The sequence below is a fragment of the Panthera onca genome, chromosome D3 (genome assembly GCF_046562875.1).
Source record: "Panthera onca isolate mPanOnc1 chromosome D3, mPanOnc1 haplotype 2, whole genome shotgun sequence".
Classification (NCBI taxonomy): Eukaryota; Metazoa; Chordata; class Mammalia; order Carnivora; family Felidae; genus Panthera; species Panthera onca.
Window position 1 is genome coordinate 5,693,805 of NC_138350.1, and position 18,188 is coordinate 5,711,992.

At 41.4% G+C, this 18,188-nt stretch overlaps 1 protein-coding gene across 7 annotated transcripts in view; it reads right to left on the minus strand.

Annotated features, from left to right (window-relative positions):
- The window catches only part of CCDC62 (coiled-coil domain containing 62), a 44,967-nt gene continuing 26,779 nt past the window's right edge, over positions 1-18,188 (minus strand). For 3 of the 7 annotated variants that reach the window (XM_060612157.3, XM_060612162.3, XM_060612163.3), the window contains exons 11-13: positions 16,564-16,689; positions 1,832-1,925; positions 2-834 (exon numbers count right to left, since the gene is read on the minus strand). In XM_060612157.3, coding sequence (XP_060468140.2) covers positions 1,872-1,925; positions 16,564-16,689 — 180 coding nt within the window. In that variant the 3' untranslated portion in view covers positions 2-834; positions 1,832-1,871. Of the gene's footprint in view, positions 835-1,831; positions 1,926-16,563; positions 16,690-18,188 lie in introns of all 7 variants that reach the window. The other 4 variants (XM_060612160.3, XM_060612159.3, XM_060612165.3 and 1 more) reach the window with 3 other exon arrangements.

An 18,188-nucleotide genomic window follows, 5' to 3' on the forward strand; every position in this document is an offset into this window, starting at 1 on the left:
TTATTTTTCTTATTAAAAATATTTTTTATTGGCTGAAGCCGATCGATTCTCTTCTTTAGAAGGGACAGAAATGCACATTAGTATATTCTTTAAAAAATTAAATTACAAGTTAAAAGGGAAGTGTTTTTAGTCTTTAATGATAAAGAAAAAAAAACGCATATAAAACTTGATCTTCCAGCGAGCCTTTGTTTGTATGAGTAGATGGGACTTACTACAGACCCAGACACGATGGGGCTCTGTTCAGCTTGGGGAAAGACGGGCCTCGATTGTCAGTAACTGATGAGATACTTTCCAGTTAAAAATATGTTCTATCATATCATTTTATGTCTATTTTACACAGCGAAGTCCAGAGCAAAAGCCACGAAAGAGGAGGAGACTATTTCTCATATATTTGCAGCTGTCTCTGATAAGCTGTTGGTTGTAGTTTAAATGCATGCACAGGTTTTTTAAAAATCAGAGAGTGAAAATAGCACTTTATGTGCAGGGGTTCTCGATTTGATGTTCACGCTTTTAAAGAGCTTCTCTAGTACTTAATTCTGGTCTGCATCTTTACAGAGAAGTCTTTTTCTCTGTGAGCATAATATACATAATTGTGTACACAGACAATACACAATAAGGTCTAATTGCTTACACATAAAACAATATTTCTTCAACATGAAAACGGTCAACTTGAAAAGCAATAAAATACAGATGTTGAAAAACTAACTTTCAGTTTCTGCTTCCCTTTGGTATTAAGTGTTGCTTACAAAGGATTACAATCCTCTTTTTGTTTTCAAGGTTAAGCATTAGGTATTGATGTCTGCTTCCTGCCTTCCAAAGTTGGAAAATCGGCTTCTGCAGGAAGGAAACAACAGAGTGAATAAAATCAAGTCAAGGAGAGCGGTGGGCAGTGTGTTCTAATTCACAGTCTCTAAAAAATTAACTATATACATCCTGATTTTTGTCTACCTAAGGCCGTGCAAAATACCATAAGTCTTACAGCTTCTCAGCAAAGAGAGAGAAAGAGAACAGGAGACAGGGAATAGCTACCTGCGTTGACTGCTTTCGCAGAGTTCTTGCTTACCCTGAAAGCATCTGAAATGATTATGTCTTTTAACTTCTCAGACTGGATTCTGAAGACACTTTGCATATGAAATGTAGGTTTAACAGAAGGAAACAGATCAAGAAAGTGCAAACTACACCAATTAGCCTTTTTTCCCAAGATTTTTTTCTTTTTATTTATTTTTTTGTTTATTTATTTATTTTGAGAGACAGACAATCCCAAGCAGACTCTGCACCCCGATGAGGCGCTGGGACTCATGAACCATGAGATCATGACCTGCGTGAAACCAAGAGTTGGACACTTAACTGACTGACCCACCCAGGCACCCCTGAAGATTTTATTTTTAAGTCGTCTCTACACCCAACATGCGGCTCGAACTCACAACCCCGAGATCTCGAATGTACACTCCGTGGCCTGAGCCAGCTAGGTGCTCCAGTGAATGACCCTTTTTATAAAATTGAAACCCCATGAAAAGATTTCTTTCCAGACAGATATCCAGATGAAAGGCTGAAATGTTCATTTAGATTCTGATTTTGAAAGCTATCTGTATTCATTTCCTTATATTTAAAATTCTAGGTGTTGAAAACAAGAACTTTTTGATCTGCATTTCTCATACAAATTACTGACATTTTACTGATTAAATTTAGAAGGTATGTACAAATAGGTCAAACAAGAGAAAGGATTACAGGTCAAACAAATGCATGGCCTTGACTCTACATTATCAACGTTCCCAAGTTACTTATTAAATATCAATGGAGATATAAAGGGAGATAAACAAAAGTGACTTACCTCTGACCACAGTGAATACTGAAGTTGACTTTTGTTTTCTTCAGTTAGTAAGGAGGGTATTTTTTTGAGCTGACTCTTCTGAGACTTCTAAGTTCTATAAAACAACTTCTAAATTAGTACCCAGGAGAGAAAAACTGGACAGTGCTTAAGACAATACACAAATATAGCAGAAATGCCTTTAAAAGACCTAAGGAATTAATGAAATACAATGAAATAATTTCAAACAACAAGCATCCATCCAGCAAAGAGGTACTGATTTCCTATTCATGTGTGGGGCCCTTTCGTCTCTAATTGCCTAGTTGGAAGGCTCTGTTTGCTTTACCATGTACGTTATGCCTTAAACTCTGGCAATCAGCTAATACCCAGATATAACTGTCTCTTTGTCAGCCTTAATATGGACTATGTCATGAGCCCCTAATGATGACAAGGGTCATCAATAAGAATCGACAATTGTAAGTGCCACTGTTAATTATAAGTACTTACTGAGGGCTTGGTTAGTTAGCATTGTTAGCTGTTCTGGGAGATTTTTTTTTTAATGTTTATTATTTATGTATTTATTTTTAATGTTTATTCATTTCTGAGAGAGAGAGACAGAGCATGAGCAGGGGAGGGGCAGAGAGAGAGGGAGACACAGGATCCCAAGCAGGCTCCAGGCTCTGAGCTGTCAGCACAGAGCCCGACGCGGGGCTCGAACTCACAGACTGTGAGATCCTGACCTGAGCCGAGGTCAGATGCTTAACCGACTGAGCCATCCAGGTGCCCCTTGTTTATTTTGAGAGAGAGAAAGAGAGCATGTGCACACGAGTAGGAGAGGGGCAGAGACAGAAGAGAGAGAGAATCCCAAGCAGGCTTCACGTCAGTGCAGAGCCCGATGCGGGGCTCTGTCTCCTGAACCAGAACCGAAACCGAGTTGGATGCTTGCTCGACTGAGCCACCCAGGCGCCCCTGGGAGATCTATTTTTAAAAAGGCGAAAAAGAAGGAAAGAGAAGGATGATACCTGGAAAGACAGCGGTAGACACAGCTGGTGGACTTCAGGGTGCAGGGAAAGCCTGCCTCCTCAGCCTCTTCCTCCTCCCCAGGGGGCCTGCATTTGAGCCAGGCTGAGGCTCTTCTCAGTGCTCCCAGACCTCCGGGCTTTAATCATCCCACTTCCTCTCTGCTCAAACAGCCTTCCTATGTATTCTACCATCTGATGTATTTTATTTCATTCCTTTAAAAACATTCTTCTGAAAGGGAGCTGCAGGCCTTCCCAGCCTGCCTCAAAAACAGGTCAAGAACCCCAACAGGACCGACAGTCTCGAGCTAGCAATGAGGATGTCGGGTCCCCTGTACTCGTCAAAAGTCCAAATTCAGTTTCAGGCTGAGTCCCTCCCTGTTTCCACCCCTCAACTAAGTAGGAAGCCTGCTGTGGGGCAAGGTGATGTGGTCAGCTATGCTGTGTTTTACTCTTTCTTTTCTCTCTCTTTAAATCATTGGGGCTTTTAAAAAAATAGTCAATAGGGGCCCCTGGGTGGCTCAGTCGGTTGAGCATCCGACTTCGGCTCAGGCCACGATCTCATGGTCCGTGAGTTCGAGCCCCGCGTCAGGCTCTGTGCTCACAGCTCAGAGCCTGGAGCCTGCTTTGGATTCTGTGTTTCCCTCTCTCTCTCTGCTCCTCCCCTGTTCATGCTCTGTCTCTCTCTGTCTCAAAAATAAATAAAAATAAAGAAAGAAAGAAAGAAAGAAAAAGAAAATAAAAAATAGTTAATACACATTCAAATACGACAAAAAGAATATATATTCTTTTTTTTAATGTTTATTTATTTTTGAGAGAGGGAGAGAGAGGGAGAGACAGAACGCACACGTGGGCAAGGGAGGGGCAGAGAGAGAATCCCAAGCAGGTTCCATACTGCCAGCCCAGAGCCTGCCCCAGGGCTCGAACTCATGAACCATGAGATCGTGACCTATGCCGAACCAAGAGTCGGATGCTCAACTGAGCCACCCAGGCGCCCCCAAAATAATATATATTCTTATCCCCATCCCTTTGGGTACATGTGAAGAATAACATATGAGCCTTTCAGTATCTTGCTTCTTTTCACTTAATAATATATCCCATAAGTATGTCCACATCTGAGCTCTTCCTCACTCTGTTTTATGGCTAAGCAATATTCCAGTGTGGACACACCATCGCTACTCCCTGAGTTCCTTCTTGCTGGACACTCGGGATTGTTTCCAAACTTTTGCTATTACAAAGCAATGCTGCAGGGGTGTCTGGGTGGCTCAGTCGGTTAAGTGTCCAACTCTCGATTTCGGCTCAGGTCGTGATCTCACGCTGCACAGGTTCGAGCCCCGAGGGGGGCTCCGTGCCAGGCTCTGTGCCGACAGTGCAGAGCCTGCTTGGGATTCTCTCTCTCTCCCTCTTTCCTTGCCCCTCTCCTGCTTGTGTGCACTCTCTCTCTCAAAATAAATGAACTTTAATTTTTTTTTTATTTTAATGTTTATTTATTCTTGAGACAGAGAGAGATAGAGCATGAGCGGGGGAGGGTCAGAGAGAGGGAGACACAGAATCTGAAGCAGACTCCAGGCTCCGAGCTGTCGACACAGAGCCCGACGCGGGGCTCGAACTCACGGACAGTGAGATCATGACCTGAGCCGAGGTTGGACGCTCAACCGACTGAGCCACCCAGGCGCCCCAAGATAAATGAACTTTAAAAAAAAAAAAAAAAAAAAGCAGTGCTGTAATGTAAAACTTGTACATAGGCCACTTTATACACATGTGGATGTACTGGTAGGAGAGATTCCCAAAGCAACACTACTGTGTCAAAGGCTCAGTTCTGCAATTTTGAGTAAATGGTGCCAAGTTCCCTACCAGAAGGTTTGAATCACTTTGTGCTCCCCCAGCAATGTCTAAGAATGTGTTTGAGAAAAAGGCTTTGAAATAAGACCCTTGTTCTCTGCAACAGATGCCCCAAAATGGTGACGCAGACAGGCTGCTCAGAATTTTACCCTGCTTCCTTATTGCAAAAATTAAGACTTTTTACAAATTGGGGAGCCTGGGTGGCTCAGTCAGTTGGGCATCCGACTCTTGATTTCCACTCAGGTCATGGGGTTGAGCTCTGAGTCGGGCTCCAAGCTGCCAGCTCAGAGCCCACTTGGGATTCTCTCTCTGCCATTCTCTCTCTCTCAAAATCAATAAACTTAAAAGATTCTCTCTTTCTCTGTCCCTCTGCCCTCTCCCCCGCTCACACATTCTCTAAAATTAATTTAAAAAAAAAAGAATTTTTACAAATAATTTGCTTTTTTCTATAACTATCCAGTTCCAAGGACCAGAGGGATGGAATTTGTAAAGCATGTTGCCAAGTATATTTCTGTGAATTACATTGTTTTTTAATGTTTCCAGACTCCGTTAATAACCTTCCAGAAAATTTATTACATCTGAAGGCAATACTTTTTCCAACTAATTCCAAACGATTATCTGATTCTAGCTATGGAATGTTAAGCGAGAGAATTAATCACTTTTCCTCACCTGTAAGATGAAAGGTTGAGATTACACCCTCTTCTAGGTCTTTCTAGCTCCAAAATTCTCTTAAACCAAGTTTTCACCAACCTCAAGCGGCTTTAGCGTTTTTTTCATTCTCTAGCTGAGGTTACTGTTTTGTCTTTCTTTTTTTTGAATTTTTTAACATTTATTATTTTTGAGAGAGAGAGAGACAGCACAAGTGGGGAAGGAGCAGAGAGAGAGGGGGACACAGAATCTGAAGCAGGCTCCAGGCTCTGAGCTGTCAGCACAGAGCCCGACACAGGGCTCGAACTCATGAGCTGTGAGATCATGACCTGAGCCAAAGTCAGACGCTTGACTGACTGAGCCACCCACGCACCCCTGTTTTGTCTTTTTTCTGATCATGTCCATTCCAGGTATTTATTTACTGAGCGTCCTCTAGCAGGTACTGTGTGTGCTACAACTAGGAATGCCAAAATGAGTATGAGGGGCTCCCGAGGTGCTCACAGAGGAGGGGAGGACATGTATGTAATCTGCTATCCTGCACTGTGACCTGTGCTCTCATGGAGATACATATATGGACACATACATACAAAGCCCTGCTATGAGGACAAAAGCGAGGGAGCTATCGATTATATCTTAGATAGGAATTTGACATAAAACCCTCCAGGAGAGGGGCACCTGCGTGGCTCAGTTGGTTAAGCGTCTGACTCTTGGTTTTGGCTCAGGTCATGATCTCACAGTTCATGGGTTCGAGTCCCGCGTCAGGCTCCATGCTGGCAGTGTGGAGCCTGCTTGGGATTCTCTCTCTCTCTCTCTCTCTCTCTCCTTCTCTCTCTCTCTCTCTCTCCCCTTCTCTCTTTGCCTGCTCACTCACTCTCTCTGTCTCAAAATAAATAAACTTAAAAAAAAAAAAAAACAACCCTATAGAAGAGGTTAGGAGCCTGAGGCCATGAGAATGACTAGGAGTCGGCCAGGTAGATTATACTGAAAGACAGTTCTGCTCGAACACTTGTTTTGAAAATATGAATTTGTTCCAACACAGCCGATATATTAGGGAGCAATTTGGGCCTAATGTGAAGTTTGCATTTATTTACCTGAAATTTTGTCCACGAGAAACGCTAGGTAAATTGTGCCCAGTTGCCTGAGCCATGGCATGCCGGAATACAGACACACACCTGCACCCCTCAAACATCCACTGCCCTCCCCCAGTTTCCCCGTGTGTGTTAAAAGCCACCCCATCCACATCTGCTGCTATAACTTCCCAGCCAAGTACCTTCTTCCCTCATCCCAGTGAATCATAAGCTGCCACCTCCCCAACACCCAATTCCACACGCAAACTTCAGGTCTTTCTCAAGATAAAGTGCCATATTGCTTACAGGACTTATCTATTTCTTAACGACTTAACATGTATAAAAACTGTCCTACCGGGGTGCCTGGGTGGCTCAGTCAGTTAAGCGTCTGACTTCAGCTCAGGTCATGATTTCGTGGTTTGTGGGTTCAAGCCCCACATCGGGCTCTGTGCTGACAGCTCGGAGCCTGGAGCCTGCTTCAGATTCTGTCTCCGTCTCTCTCTGCCCCTCCCCTGCTCATGCTCTGTCTCTCTCTCTCTCCCTCTCTCTCAAAAATTAAAATAAACATTAAAATTTTTTTTAAATATATGCACTCTTTATTTTTTAAGTTTCATTTAAATAATGTCTATACCCAACAAAGGGCTCAAACTCACAACCCAAGATCAAGAGTCTCAGGTTCTTCCACATGAGCCAGCCAGGTGCCCCAAGACTCTTTTTTTTTTTTCTTTTAAAGTAAGCTCTAGGCCCAATATGGGGCTTGAACTCACAACCCCAAGATCAGGAATCCAGGCACCCCTTTTCTATAGTAAAGGATTACATGATACGATCCAGTAGCAGGCCTAATATTCTGTAATTCTGAGCCAGTGCTAAGTATAAAGGGTATCTCAAGATACCTGTAATGACTGTAATGTGATCTGAAACCATTTGTGATCTCTACTAGGAACAAAGTCATAGGTATTATGTACTCCTATGACTTGTTTCCTATGTCCAGAATTGAAGGAAGTGCTAAATTTCAATCAGAGGTTAATTAAAATAAGCTTATGTGTGTTTTTTATTCACATCAAAGTTTATGGATCCCCTGAATTCTATTCAACAAACTCTGGTTAAAAATCTCTGCCTAACAAATCCATAGAGAAAAAAAAGGAGATCGATAATTAGCCGCCAGGGGCTAGGGGAGAGGGAAGGGGGAGTGACTGCTAATGGGTACGGGCTTTCTTTGGGGATGATGAAAATGTTCAAAATTAGATTATGGTGACAGTCGCATACTTTGTGAAATACACCAAAACCACTGGATTGTACACTTCACATAGAAGAACGTGATGGTATATACATTATATCTCAGTAAAGCTGTTTAAAAAAACCCTTATGAATACTTAAAAATACTTTCTGCCCCAATGTAAAATAAATTGCTTCACTAATGCTTCAAAGAATCTGTCAAGAAAAAAAATCTTTCTTCCCAGAAAACACCACAAAGTCCATTAAGGTTTCTACTTTGAAAAGCTCATGTGGCATACATGTAGATATTCTTTTAAAAATCACTTTTTTTGGAGCTCATTCTTCTTTTTTTTAATGTTTGTTTATTTTGAGAGAGACAGCGTGCATGAGCAGGACAGGGACAGAGAGAGAGGAGAGAGAGAGAATATCCCAAGCAGGCTCTGCGCTGTGAGCACAGAGCCGAGGCAGGGCTTGAACTCAAGGTTATGAGATCATAACCTGAGCTGAAATCGAGAGTTGGACGTTTAACCGACTGAGCCCCCCAGGTGCCCTGGAGCCCATTATTCTTTCAGGCAATCTTTGTAACTACCTGTTGAAGCTCATGGCAATGAGCATGTTGATTCTAAAATGGTTAATGGTCTTGGGGTGCCTGGTAGTCTCATAGTGAAGTGTGAGACTTGGTTTCGGGGTTGTGAGTTTGAGCCCCATATTGGGTGTAGAGATTACTTAAAAATAAAATCCTTAGGGGCGCCTGGGTGGCTCAGTCGGTTAAGCGTCTGACTTCGGCTCAGGTCACGATCTCACGGTATGTGAGTTCGAGCCCCGCGTCGGGCTCTGTGCTGACTGCTCAGAGCCTGGAGCCTGTTTCAGATTCTGTGTCTCCCTCTCTCTCTGACCCTTCCCCCGTTCATGCTCTGTCTCTCTCTGTCTCAAAAATAAATAAAAACGTTTAAAAAAAATTTTTTTAATAAATAAATAAATAAATAAATAAAATCCTTAAAAAGAAGCAATAAAATAAAATGGATAATGTTTTAGTTTCAGATCATCTGTGTCACATGGAAACCACTCCATGGAACTCTGAATCTACCAAAACACCAATGTGATGAGGAACCAAGCAAGCAGTGCCCCCAGAGAGTATTTCATGGAACAAGGCAAGGACATCTGCCCTCACTTTTCTGTCCAACACTGATCTGGAGGTCTTAGCCAGAGCAATAAGGTAAGAAAAAGACATAGGGCATACAGATCAGAAAAAGATATTCTTTGTTCACAAATGACATGACTGTCCATGTAGAAATCCCTAACCACCTATAGAAAACCTACCGGCATAGGTGAATTTAGATAGGGGCAATGTACAAAAGTCGACTGCAGTTCTTTGTGCCATCAGCAATTAGTGAAATTTAAAGTGCCATGTATAATAGCAGCAATAAACAAAATATTAGCAATACATTTAACAAAAGCAAGACGCCTATGAAAACTACAAAATAAGAAAAATGAAGGAAGGCCTTTTATTTAGGTCTATAAACAAACAAACAAACAAACAAACAAACTATATGGAGATATACTCTGTTCACAAATGTCAATTCTTCCCCAAGTGATCTATAAATTCAGTGAAATCACAATATCCAACTGTATCTTTGTAAAACTTGACAAGCTGACTCTACAACTCCTATGGACCTGCAAGAGATCTAGAGTAGACAAAGCAATTTTGCAAAAAAAGAAGTAGAGCATGTATCCTACCTGATTTCAAGACCCTCTACAGAGTTATATAATCAATACAGCGTGGCATAAGGAGAGCTACCAGATCAACAGAACTGATAGGAGACTCCAAAAACAGACCCTTGCATATACGGTCAACTGAGTTTCAACAGAGTTGCCAAAAGTAATTCAACTGGGAAGGGCAGTCTTTTCACCAAATGGTGCTGGAACTGGATACCTATGTGAAGAAAAATGAACCAGATCCTCACTTCATACCATCTGCAAAAATTAAATTGAGATAAACCATAGACCTAAACAGAACCTTAGAACTTTCAGGAGGAGACAATATTTACAACCTTGAGGCAGATTTCTCAGGACACAAAAACTGCCACTTAAAAAAAATTTGATAAACTGGACTTCATCAACATTTTATATTTCTGCTCTTCAAAAGACACTTAAAATAAAAAGGCAAACCACAAAGTGGGAGAAAATATTTGCAACATATCTGACAAAAGACAGAGGCCTTGTGTGCAGAGTATATTAAGAACGCTTACAACTGAATATAATAAAGGAAACAACTCAAACTTAAAATGGGCAAAAGACTTGAACAGACACTTCACAAAAGTATAAAAAGAGCCAATAAGCACACAAAAAGATGCACATCATTAGGTTATCAGGAAAATGGAAATTAAATGGCAACCACATGAGGGCACCTGGGTGGCTCAGTCCATTGTGAGTTCCGGGGCCCCTGCCCCACACTGGGCTCTCTGCTGTCATCGGGGAGCCCACTTCAGATCCTCTGTCTGCCCCTCCCCCACTCACGCTCTGTCAAAAAACAACAACGAAATAATAAATGGCAACCAGATGCCACTTCACATTTATCAGGATGGCTAAAATCAAACTGACAAGGGGGGCCTGGGTGGCTCAGTCGGTTGGGCGTCCGACTTCGGCTCAGGTCACGATCTCGCGGTCCGTGAGTTCGAGCCCCGCGTCGGGCTCTGGGCTGACGGCTCAGAGCCTGGAGCCTGCTTCCGATTCTGTGTCTCCCTCTCTCTCTGCCCCTCCCCCATTCATGCTCTGTCTCTCTCTGTCTCAAAAATAGATAAACATTAAAAAAAAAATCAAATCAAATCAAACTGACAAAACCAAGCACTGGTGAGGATGTGGAGCACCTGGGATGTTCATACACTGCTGGCAGGGATGCAAATGGTACAAACCACCCTGAAAAACACTTTGGCAGTTTATTAAAAAGTTAAGCATGCACCTGTCCTATAACTAGTGATTCTATTTCTAGGTATTTTCCTTAGAGAAATAAAAACATATTTCCATTTTACAAAAGGTTTATATAAAAAATGTTCATAGCAGCTTTATTCGTAATAGCCCCAAACTGCAAACAACCCACGTGTCCCATCAACAGGTGAATAAACAAACTGTGGTCTCGTCATACAATGGAATACTGATCGGCAATAAAAAGGAGTGAAGTACCAGTATACACAACAACATGGACAAATCTCAAAATAGTTCTATTGGAAGAAGCTAGACAAAGAGTACATACCATATGACTGCATTTATACGAAGTTCTAGAATAGGCCAACTATTCTTCCATGATCAAAATCAGAGCAGTAGCTCCCTGGAGTAGGGGAAAGGGGGAGTCCACGCCAAAGAACATGAGGGAACTTTCTGGGGTGATGGAAATGTTCTATATCTTGACTGGGATATTGGTTAAATGAGTGTATACACATTTATCTAAACTTACTGAACTAACGATCTGTGTTGGTTTTCATTAAGGAGTAAGTACTTAGGCATTAAAGTCTACAAAGTTGATCTTATTTTATTTCATTTTTTAAATTCAAGTTAGTTAACATACAGGATAGTCTTGGCTTCAGGAGTAGAATCCAGTGAGGGGCGCCTGGGTGGCTCAGTTGGCTAAGGAGTAGAATCCAATAATTCATCTCTTACATGTAATACCCAGTGCTCATCTCGAAAAGTGCCCTCCTTCATGCCCCTCACCCATTTAACCCATCCCCCACACCTTCCAGCAGCCCTCAGTTTGTTCTCTGTATTTAGGAGTCTCTTATGGTTTGCCTCCCTCTGTTTTATCTTATTTTTCCTTTCCTTCTGCTATGTTCCCTTCTGCTATGTTCATCTGTTGAGTTTCTCAAATTCTACGTATGAGCAAAATCATATGATACGTCTTTTTCTGACTTATTTCACTTGGCATAATGCCCTCCATTTCCATCCACATTGTTGTAAATGGCAGGATTTCATTCTTTTTCATTGCCAAGTAATATTCCATCACACGCTTGCGCGCACGCACGTGTGTGTGTGTGTGTGTGTGTGTGTGTATACATACCACATCTTCTTTATCCATTCATCAGTCAATGGATATTTGGGCTCTTTCCATAAATAATTTGGCTATTGTTGATAGCGCTGCTATAAACATTGGGGTGCATGTGCCCCTTCAAATCAGCATTTTTATATACTTTTGTATACTTTGGATAAAATCCTAGTAGTGCAGTTGCTGAGTTGTACGGTAGTTCTATTTTTAATTTTCTGAGGAACCTTCATACTGTTTTCCAGAGTGGCTGCACCAGTTTGCATTCCCACCAACAGTGCAAAAGGTTCCTCACCAACATCTGTTGTTTCCTGAATTGTTAATTTTAGCCACTCTGACAGGTGTGAGGATGTATGTCATTGTAGTTTTGATTTGTATTTCCATGATGATGAGTGATGTTGAGCATCTTTTCATGTGTCTGTTAGCCATCCGGATGTCTTCTTTGGAAAAGTGTCTATTCATGTCTTCTGCCCATTTCTTCACTGGATTAGTTTTTGGGGTATTGAGTTTGGTGGCTTCTTTATAGATTTTGGATACTAACCCTTATCCATTATGTCATTTGCAAATATCTTCTCCCATTCCATCGGTTGCCTATTTTTTTTTTAAATGTTTATTTATTTTTGAAAGAGAAAAAGAAGGACAGGGCAGGGGAGGGATCCAAAGCAGGCTCTGTGCTTACAGCAAAGAGCCGGATGCAGGGGTCAAACTCACAAACCACAAGATCATGACCTGAGCGGAAGTCAGAAACTTAACCAACCGAGCCACCCAGGCGCCCCTCTGTCAGTTGCCTTTTAGTTTTGTTGATGGTTTCCTTTGCTGTGCAGAAGTGAGGCCATTTTTGCTTTTATTTCTCTTGCCTCTGGAGACATGTCAAGTAAGAAGTTGCTGTGGCCTAAATCAAAGAGGTTGCTGCCTATTTTCTCCTATAAGATTTTGATGGTTTCCTGTCTACATTTAGGTATTTCATCCATTTTGAGTTTATTTTTGTGTATGGTATAAGAAAGTGGTTCAGGTTCATTCTTCTGCATGTCGCTGCCCAGTTTTCCCAGCACCACTTGCTAAAGAGACTGTCTTTATTCCATTGGATAGTCTTTCCTACTTTGTCAAAGATTAGTTGGCCATACATTTGTAGGTCCATTTCTGGGTTCTCTATTCTGTTCCATTGATCTGAGTGTCTGTTTTTGCACCAGTACCATACCGTCTTGATGATGACAGCTTTGGAGTATAGCTTGAAGTCCAGGATTGTGATGCCTCCAGCTTCAGTTATCTTTTTCAAGATTGCTTTGGTTATTCGGAGTCTTTTCTGGTTCCATAAAAATTTTAGGATTGTTTGTTCTAGCTCTGTGAAGAATGCCGATGTTATTTTGATAGGGATTGCATTGAATATGTAGATTGCTTTGGGCAGTATTGACATTTTATTTATTTATTTATTTATTTATTTATTTATTTTTTTTTAGCATTTATTTATTTTTGAGACAGAGAGAGACAAAGCATGAACGGGGGAGGGTCAGAGAGAGGGAGACACAGAATCTGAAACAGGCTCCAGGCTCTGAGCTGTCAGCACAGAGCCCGACGTGGGGCTCGAACTCACAGACCGCAAGATCATGACCTGGGCCGAAGTCGGCCGCTTAACTGAGTGAGCCACCCAGGTGCCCCAGTATTGACATTTTAACAATATAAGTTCTTCCAATCCATGAGCATGGAATATTTTTTCCATTTTTTGTGTGTCTTCTTTAATTTCTTTCATAAGCTTTCTATGGTTTTCAGTGTGTAGATTTTTTGCCTCTTTGGTTAGGTTTATTCCTAGATATTTTATGGTTCTTGGTGCCAGTTTCATTCTTTTGCATGTTGCTGTCCAGTTCTCCCAGCGCCATTTGCTAAAGAGACTGTCTTTCTTCCATTAGATACTCTTTCCTGCTTTGTCGAAGACTAGTTGGCCATATATTTATGGGTCCATTTCTGGGTTCTCTATTCTTTTCCATTGATCTATGTGTCTGTTTTTGTGCCAGTACCATAGTGTCTTGATGAGTACAGCTTTGTAATACATCTTGAAGTCCAGAATTGTGATGCCTCCAGCTTTGGTTTTCTTTTCCAACATTGCTTTAGCTATTCAGGGTCATTTGTGGTGCCATACAAATTTTAGGATTGTTTGTTCTAACTCTGTGAAGAATGCTGGTATCATTTTGATAGGGATTGCGTTGAATGTGTAGATGCTTAGGGTAGTATCAACATTTTAACAATATTTGTTCTTCCAATCCATAAGAATGGAATGTTTTTCCATTTCTTTGTGTCTTCTTCAGTTTCTTTCATAATCTTTCTATGGTTTTCAGCGTATAGATCTTTTACCTCGTACAAAGCCGATTTTAAAAGAAGTATTTCAGTGTTCGTACAGACCTTTTTTTATTTTAGTTTTTTGGTCAGGGACACAAAGAAGTTTAACTCCGTGGCTTTCATATATCTTTATGCACACAGCACACCCAAGTAATGTACCTGGAATCTTAAATTTAAAGCCTCAGTTCTAAGCTCTTATTTTAGAGATTAGGAAACTGGAACCCCAGTATCCCGATTTCAAGTTCAATGCTCTTTTCACTATTTATATTAAGGCTATAAAATCCACAAACCAACTTACATCATTGCTACTGAAATGTTACCGGGCTCAGAAAAAGCAGTTAAAATTAACATGTAAAACACTCCCCCAAAAGAATGACAGATTTAGGGGCGCCTGGGTGGCGCAGTCGGTTAAGCGTCCGACTTCAGCCAGGTCACGATCTCGCGGTCCGTGAGTTCGAGCCCCGCGTCGGGCTCTGGGCTGATGGCCCGGAGCCTGGAGCCTGTTTCCAATTCTGTGTCTCCCTCTCTCTCTGCCCCTCCCCCGTTCATGCTGTGTCTCTCTCTGTCCCAAAAATAAATAAAAAACGTTGAAAAAAAAAATTTAAAAAAAAAAAAAAAAGAATGACAGATTTAGAATGAGTATGTTGCAATTGCTAATGAAATAATAGCTCTAAGTAACAGTAATCAAAGAATGCTAAAATCATTAAGTGAACTTTATAAATATAAAAGCTCGGGCTGACCAACTCTTGAACTTCCAATGAACCTTTACATCCACAGGTGGCACAACCAGAGATCCGGGTCCTCCTGATGCGATGGAGTAGGCAGCAGGCAGCATCGCCAGTGAGGCAGTGATGCCAAAAGGAAAACACCAAATTGATCCCAAGTCTAACCAAGTCACTAGATCTAAATACCAGTTCTTAGGAATCATGGAGGACACAGGAATGTGTTAAATAACAATGAGGACAATCAGCAAGATCCAGAATGCGGGAAATTCTACAGGACAAATCACCCAGTGTTTCTTCCACAACTAAATGGCAAGAAAAAAAAAAAAAAAAAAAAAACAAAAAACAAAGGGAGAAGGAGAAGAAGAAAGAGGAAGAAGAAAAGGGAGGAAGGAAGATGGTGAAGGACCTGCCAGTGATTGAGACTTTATTTCTATTTATTTATTTATTTATTTATTTATTTATTTATTTATTATTTAGTAAACTCTACACCCAATGTGGGGCTCGAACTCATGAGCCTGAGATCAGGAGTAGTGTGCTCTTTTGACTGAACCAGCCAGGTGCCCCTTAAGACAGACTTTTTTTTTTTAATCTTTTTTTTTTTTAACGTTTATTTATTTTTGAGACAGAGCATGAACGGGGGAGGGGCAGAGAGAGAGGGAGACACAGAATCGGAAGCAGGCTCCAGGCTCTAAGCCATCAGCCCAGAGCCCGACGCGGGGCTCAAACTCACGGACCGCAAGATCGTGACCTGGGCTGAAGTCGGACTCCTAACCGACTGAGCCACCCAGGCGCCCCAAGAGAGACTTTAAAGGATATATCCAAATGCCAAGTATGGACCTTGGTTGATTTAAATAAAGAGTAAAAGGGCATTTTTTAGATTAATGGGGAAAACTTAACATGGTCTAGTCATTAGGTTGATATTAACAAGTTATTGTTAACTTGGCTGGGTATGACAGTGTTAAAACTATTTTTTTTTAATCCTTATCTGTGAAAGATACATAATAAAGTTTTTAAAAAATTTTTTTAATGTTTATTTTTGAAAGAGAGAGAAAGATACAGCGGGAGAGGGCCAGAGAAAGAGGGAGACACAGAATCCAAAGAAGGCTCCAGGCTCTGAGCTGTCAGGACACAGCCTGATGCAGGACTTGAACCCACAAACTTTGAGATCATGACCTGAGCAGAAGTTGGATGCCTAACCTACTGAGCCACCCAGGTGTCCCTGAGTTAGTATTTTTGTTTGTTTTCTCTTGTTGTTGTTGTTGTTGTTTTTAATATTCATTTACTTTTGAGATAGAGGGAGAGTGCGAGTGGGGTAGGGGCAGAGAGAGAGGTAGACAAAGGATCCGAAGCAGGCTCTGCACTGACGGCAGAGAGCCCAATGCGGGGCTCGAACTCATGAACCGTGATCATGACCTGAGCCGAAGTCGGACGCTTAACCGACTGAGCCACCCAGGTACCCCACATAATGAAGTTTTTATGAGTGAAATGATATGATGTCTAGGATTTGCTTCAAAATGCTAAGAAAACATGTATGGATAGGGGAAGATAAAACAAAAATGGCAGAACGTTGAAGGCCTGTGATTTTAATATTCTTCCTACTTCTGTATTTGAAGTTTTCTATAGTAAAATATATAATCTTATATCCCAAGAATTTATATTCATACGCCCAGGTAATTAGAAAGAGGAAGTTGGGGCACAGTGACTTTTTTGTGTGAATTTTCCCTCGTCCTCGAAGCCAGTGTGCTACCTCTCTGTCTCAGAGACATACAGGAACTTTCCTTCTAACAGAAAGGGATGCCCGACCAGTGACGTCTGCGCGAGAGTACTCAGTGGAGTATTCGGATACACAGAAGGGGTCAAAGGAAAAGTAACCACATACCTTATTGGCACTGCTGCTGAAACTCTCAGAGCTGATGGGGAGCAGAGTACTCAACTCCAGGTCCGTAACCATCTGCCGAGACTCTGCCAGCAAACGCTGGAGCTTGCTTGTGGGCGAAAAGTCGTCCTGGGAAGACAACACAACGTACGCATTCAAGAAATCAAGAAGCGTTTTGAGATGTTTATGTTTACAAGCACAGTGTGATAAACACAAATGTTAACCACCCACTAATGTTTCTTTGACTTTAGGCATTACATATCAAAGCTGGACATGAAATACTACAAGAACCAAATTCCATTTATTTCTTAGAACCTACTTTGCTAAATAATTTGACTTCAACAGACCTTACAACTAATTAAGTAACATCCATGCGATAAAAAGAATCCTAGGCTGGGGCCCCTGGCTGTCTCAGTAGGTAGAGCGTGCAACTCTTGATCTTGGGGTTGTAAGTTCGAGCCCCACACTGGGTGTAGAGATTACTTAAAGATAAAATCTTTAAAAAAACAAAAATCCTAGGCATTGTTTAACTCTCCTAAATTAACTTTCCAAAGTCATAATTACCATGCTAATTAGTATGTCAAAATACTTGCAAAATGTAATTTTAACATTAAACGCTTGTAAGCTTTTAAGGGGCACCTGGGTGGCTCAGTCAGTTAAGCGTACGAGCTCAGGTCATGATCTCACTGTTTGTGAGTTTGAGCCCCGAGTCGGGATCTGTGCTTACAGCTGAGAGCCTGGAGCCTGCTTCAGATTCTGTGTCTCCCTCTCTGTCTGCCCCTCCCCTGCTGGTGCTCAGTCTCTCTCTCTCTCTCTCTCTCTCTCTCTCTCTCTCTCTCAAAAATAAATAAACGTTAAAAATTTTTAAACAAATAATATAAAAATATGTGGATATGTGCCTTAATTTGTTCTTGTTTAATTTTCAACTTTGGGATCTAAAGTTTTAGCATGACAACCACTCTTGAAAGTACCTAGACTATTTTTTTGCTAAGAAAAGTGAAGTCTAATGTTCCAGGAACAAAGATGATCACTACTGACTTGGATTTAGAAGACATTTAATAAATACCTGCTGAGTGAATATATCTGTGTGTGTGAGCAGGTACGCGTGCACACACATACGCACACACACAAAAATGTATACATATATATGGAAAACATAAGCATGTAATATATATATACTGCCTCAAAAAATAGGTACCAACCCTGAAAAAAGGTTTACAAGAACTGAAAAGGTAGTAACTAATATTTCCTCTCATACTAACAGCTTTAAAAAAATTAACATCTCTGAGGGGCACCTGGGGCCTCAGTCGGTTAAGTGTCTGACTTCAGCTCAGGTCATGATCTCATGAGTTGAAGCCCTGTGTTGGGCTCTGTGCTGACAGCTCAGAGCCTGGAGCCTGCTTCGGATTCTGTGTCTCCGTTTCTCTCTGCCTCTCCCCTACTTGTGCTGTTTCTATCTCAAAAATAAACATTTAAACAAATGTTGAAAAATTAACAGCTTTGAGGTATAATCAACATATAATTAACTACACAATTAAGTTGGGGTATCTAGGTGGTTCGGTCGGTTGGGTGTCCGACTTCAGCGCAGGTCATAATCTTGTGGCTTGTGAGTTCAAGCCCTGCATTGG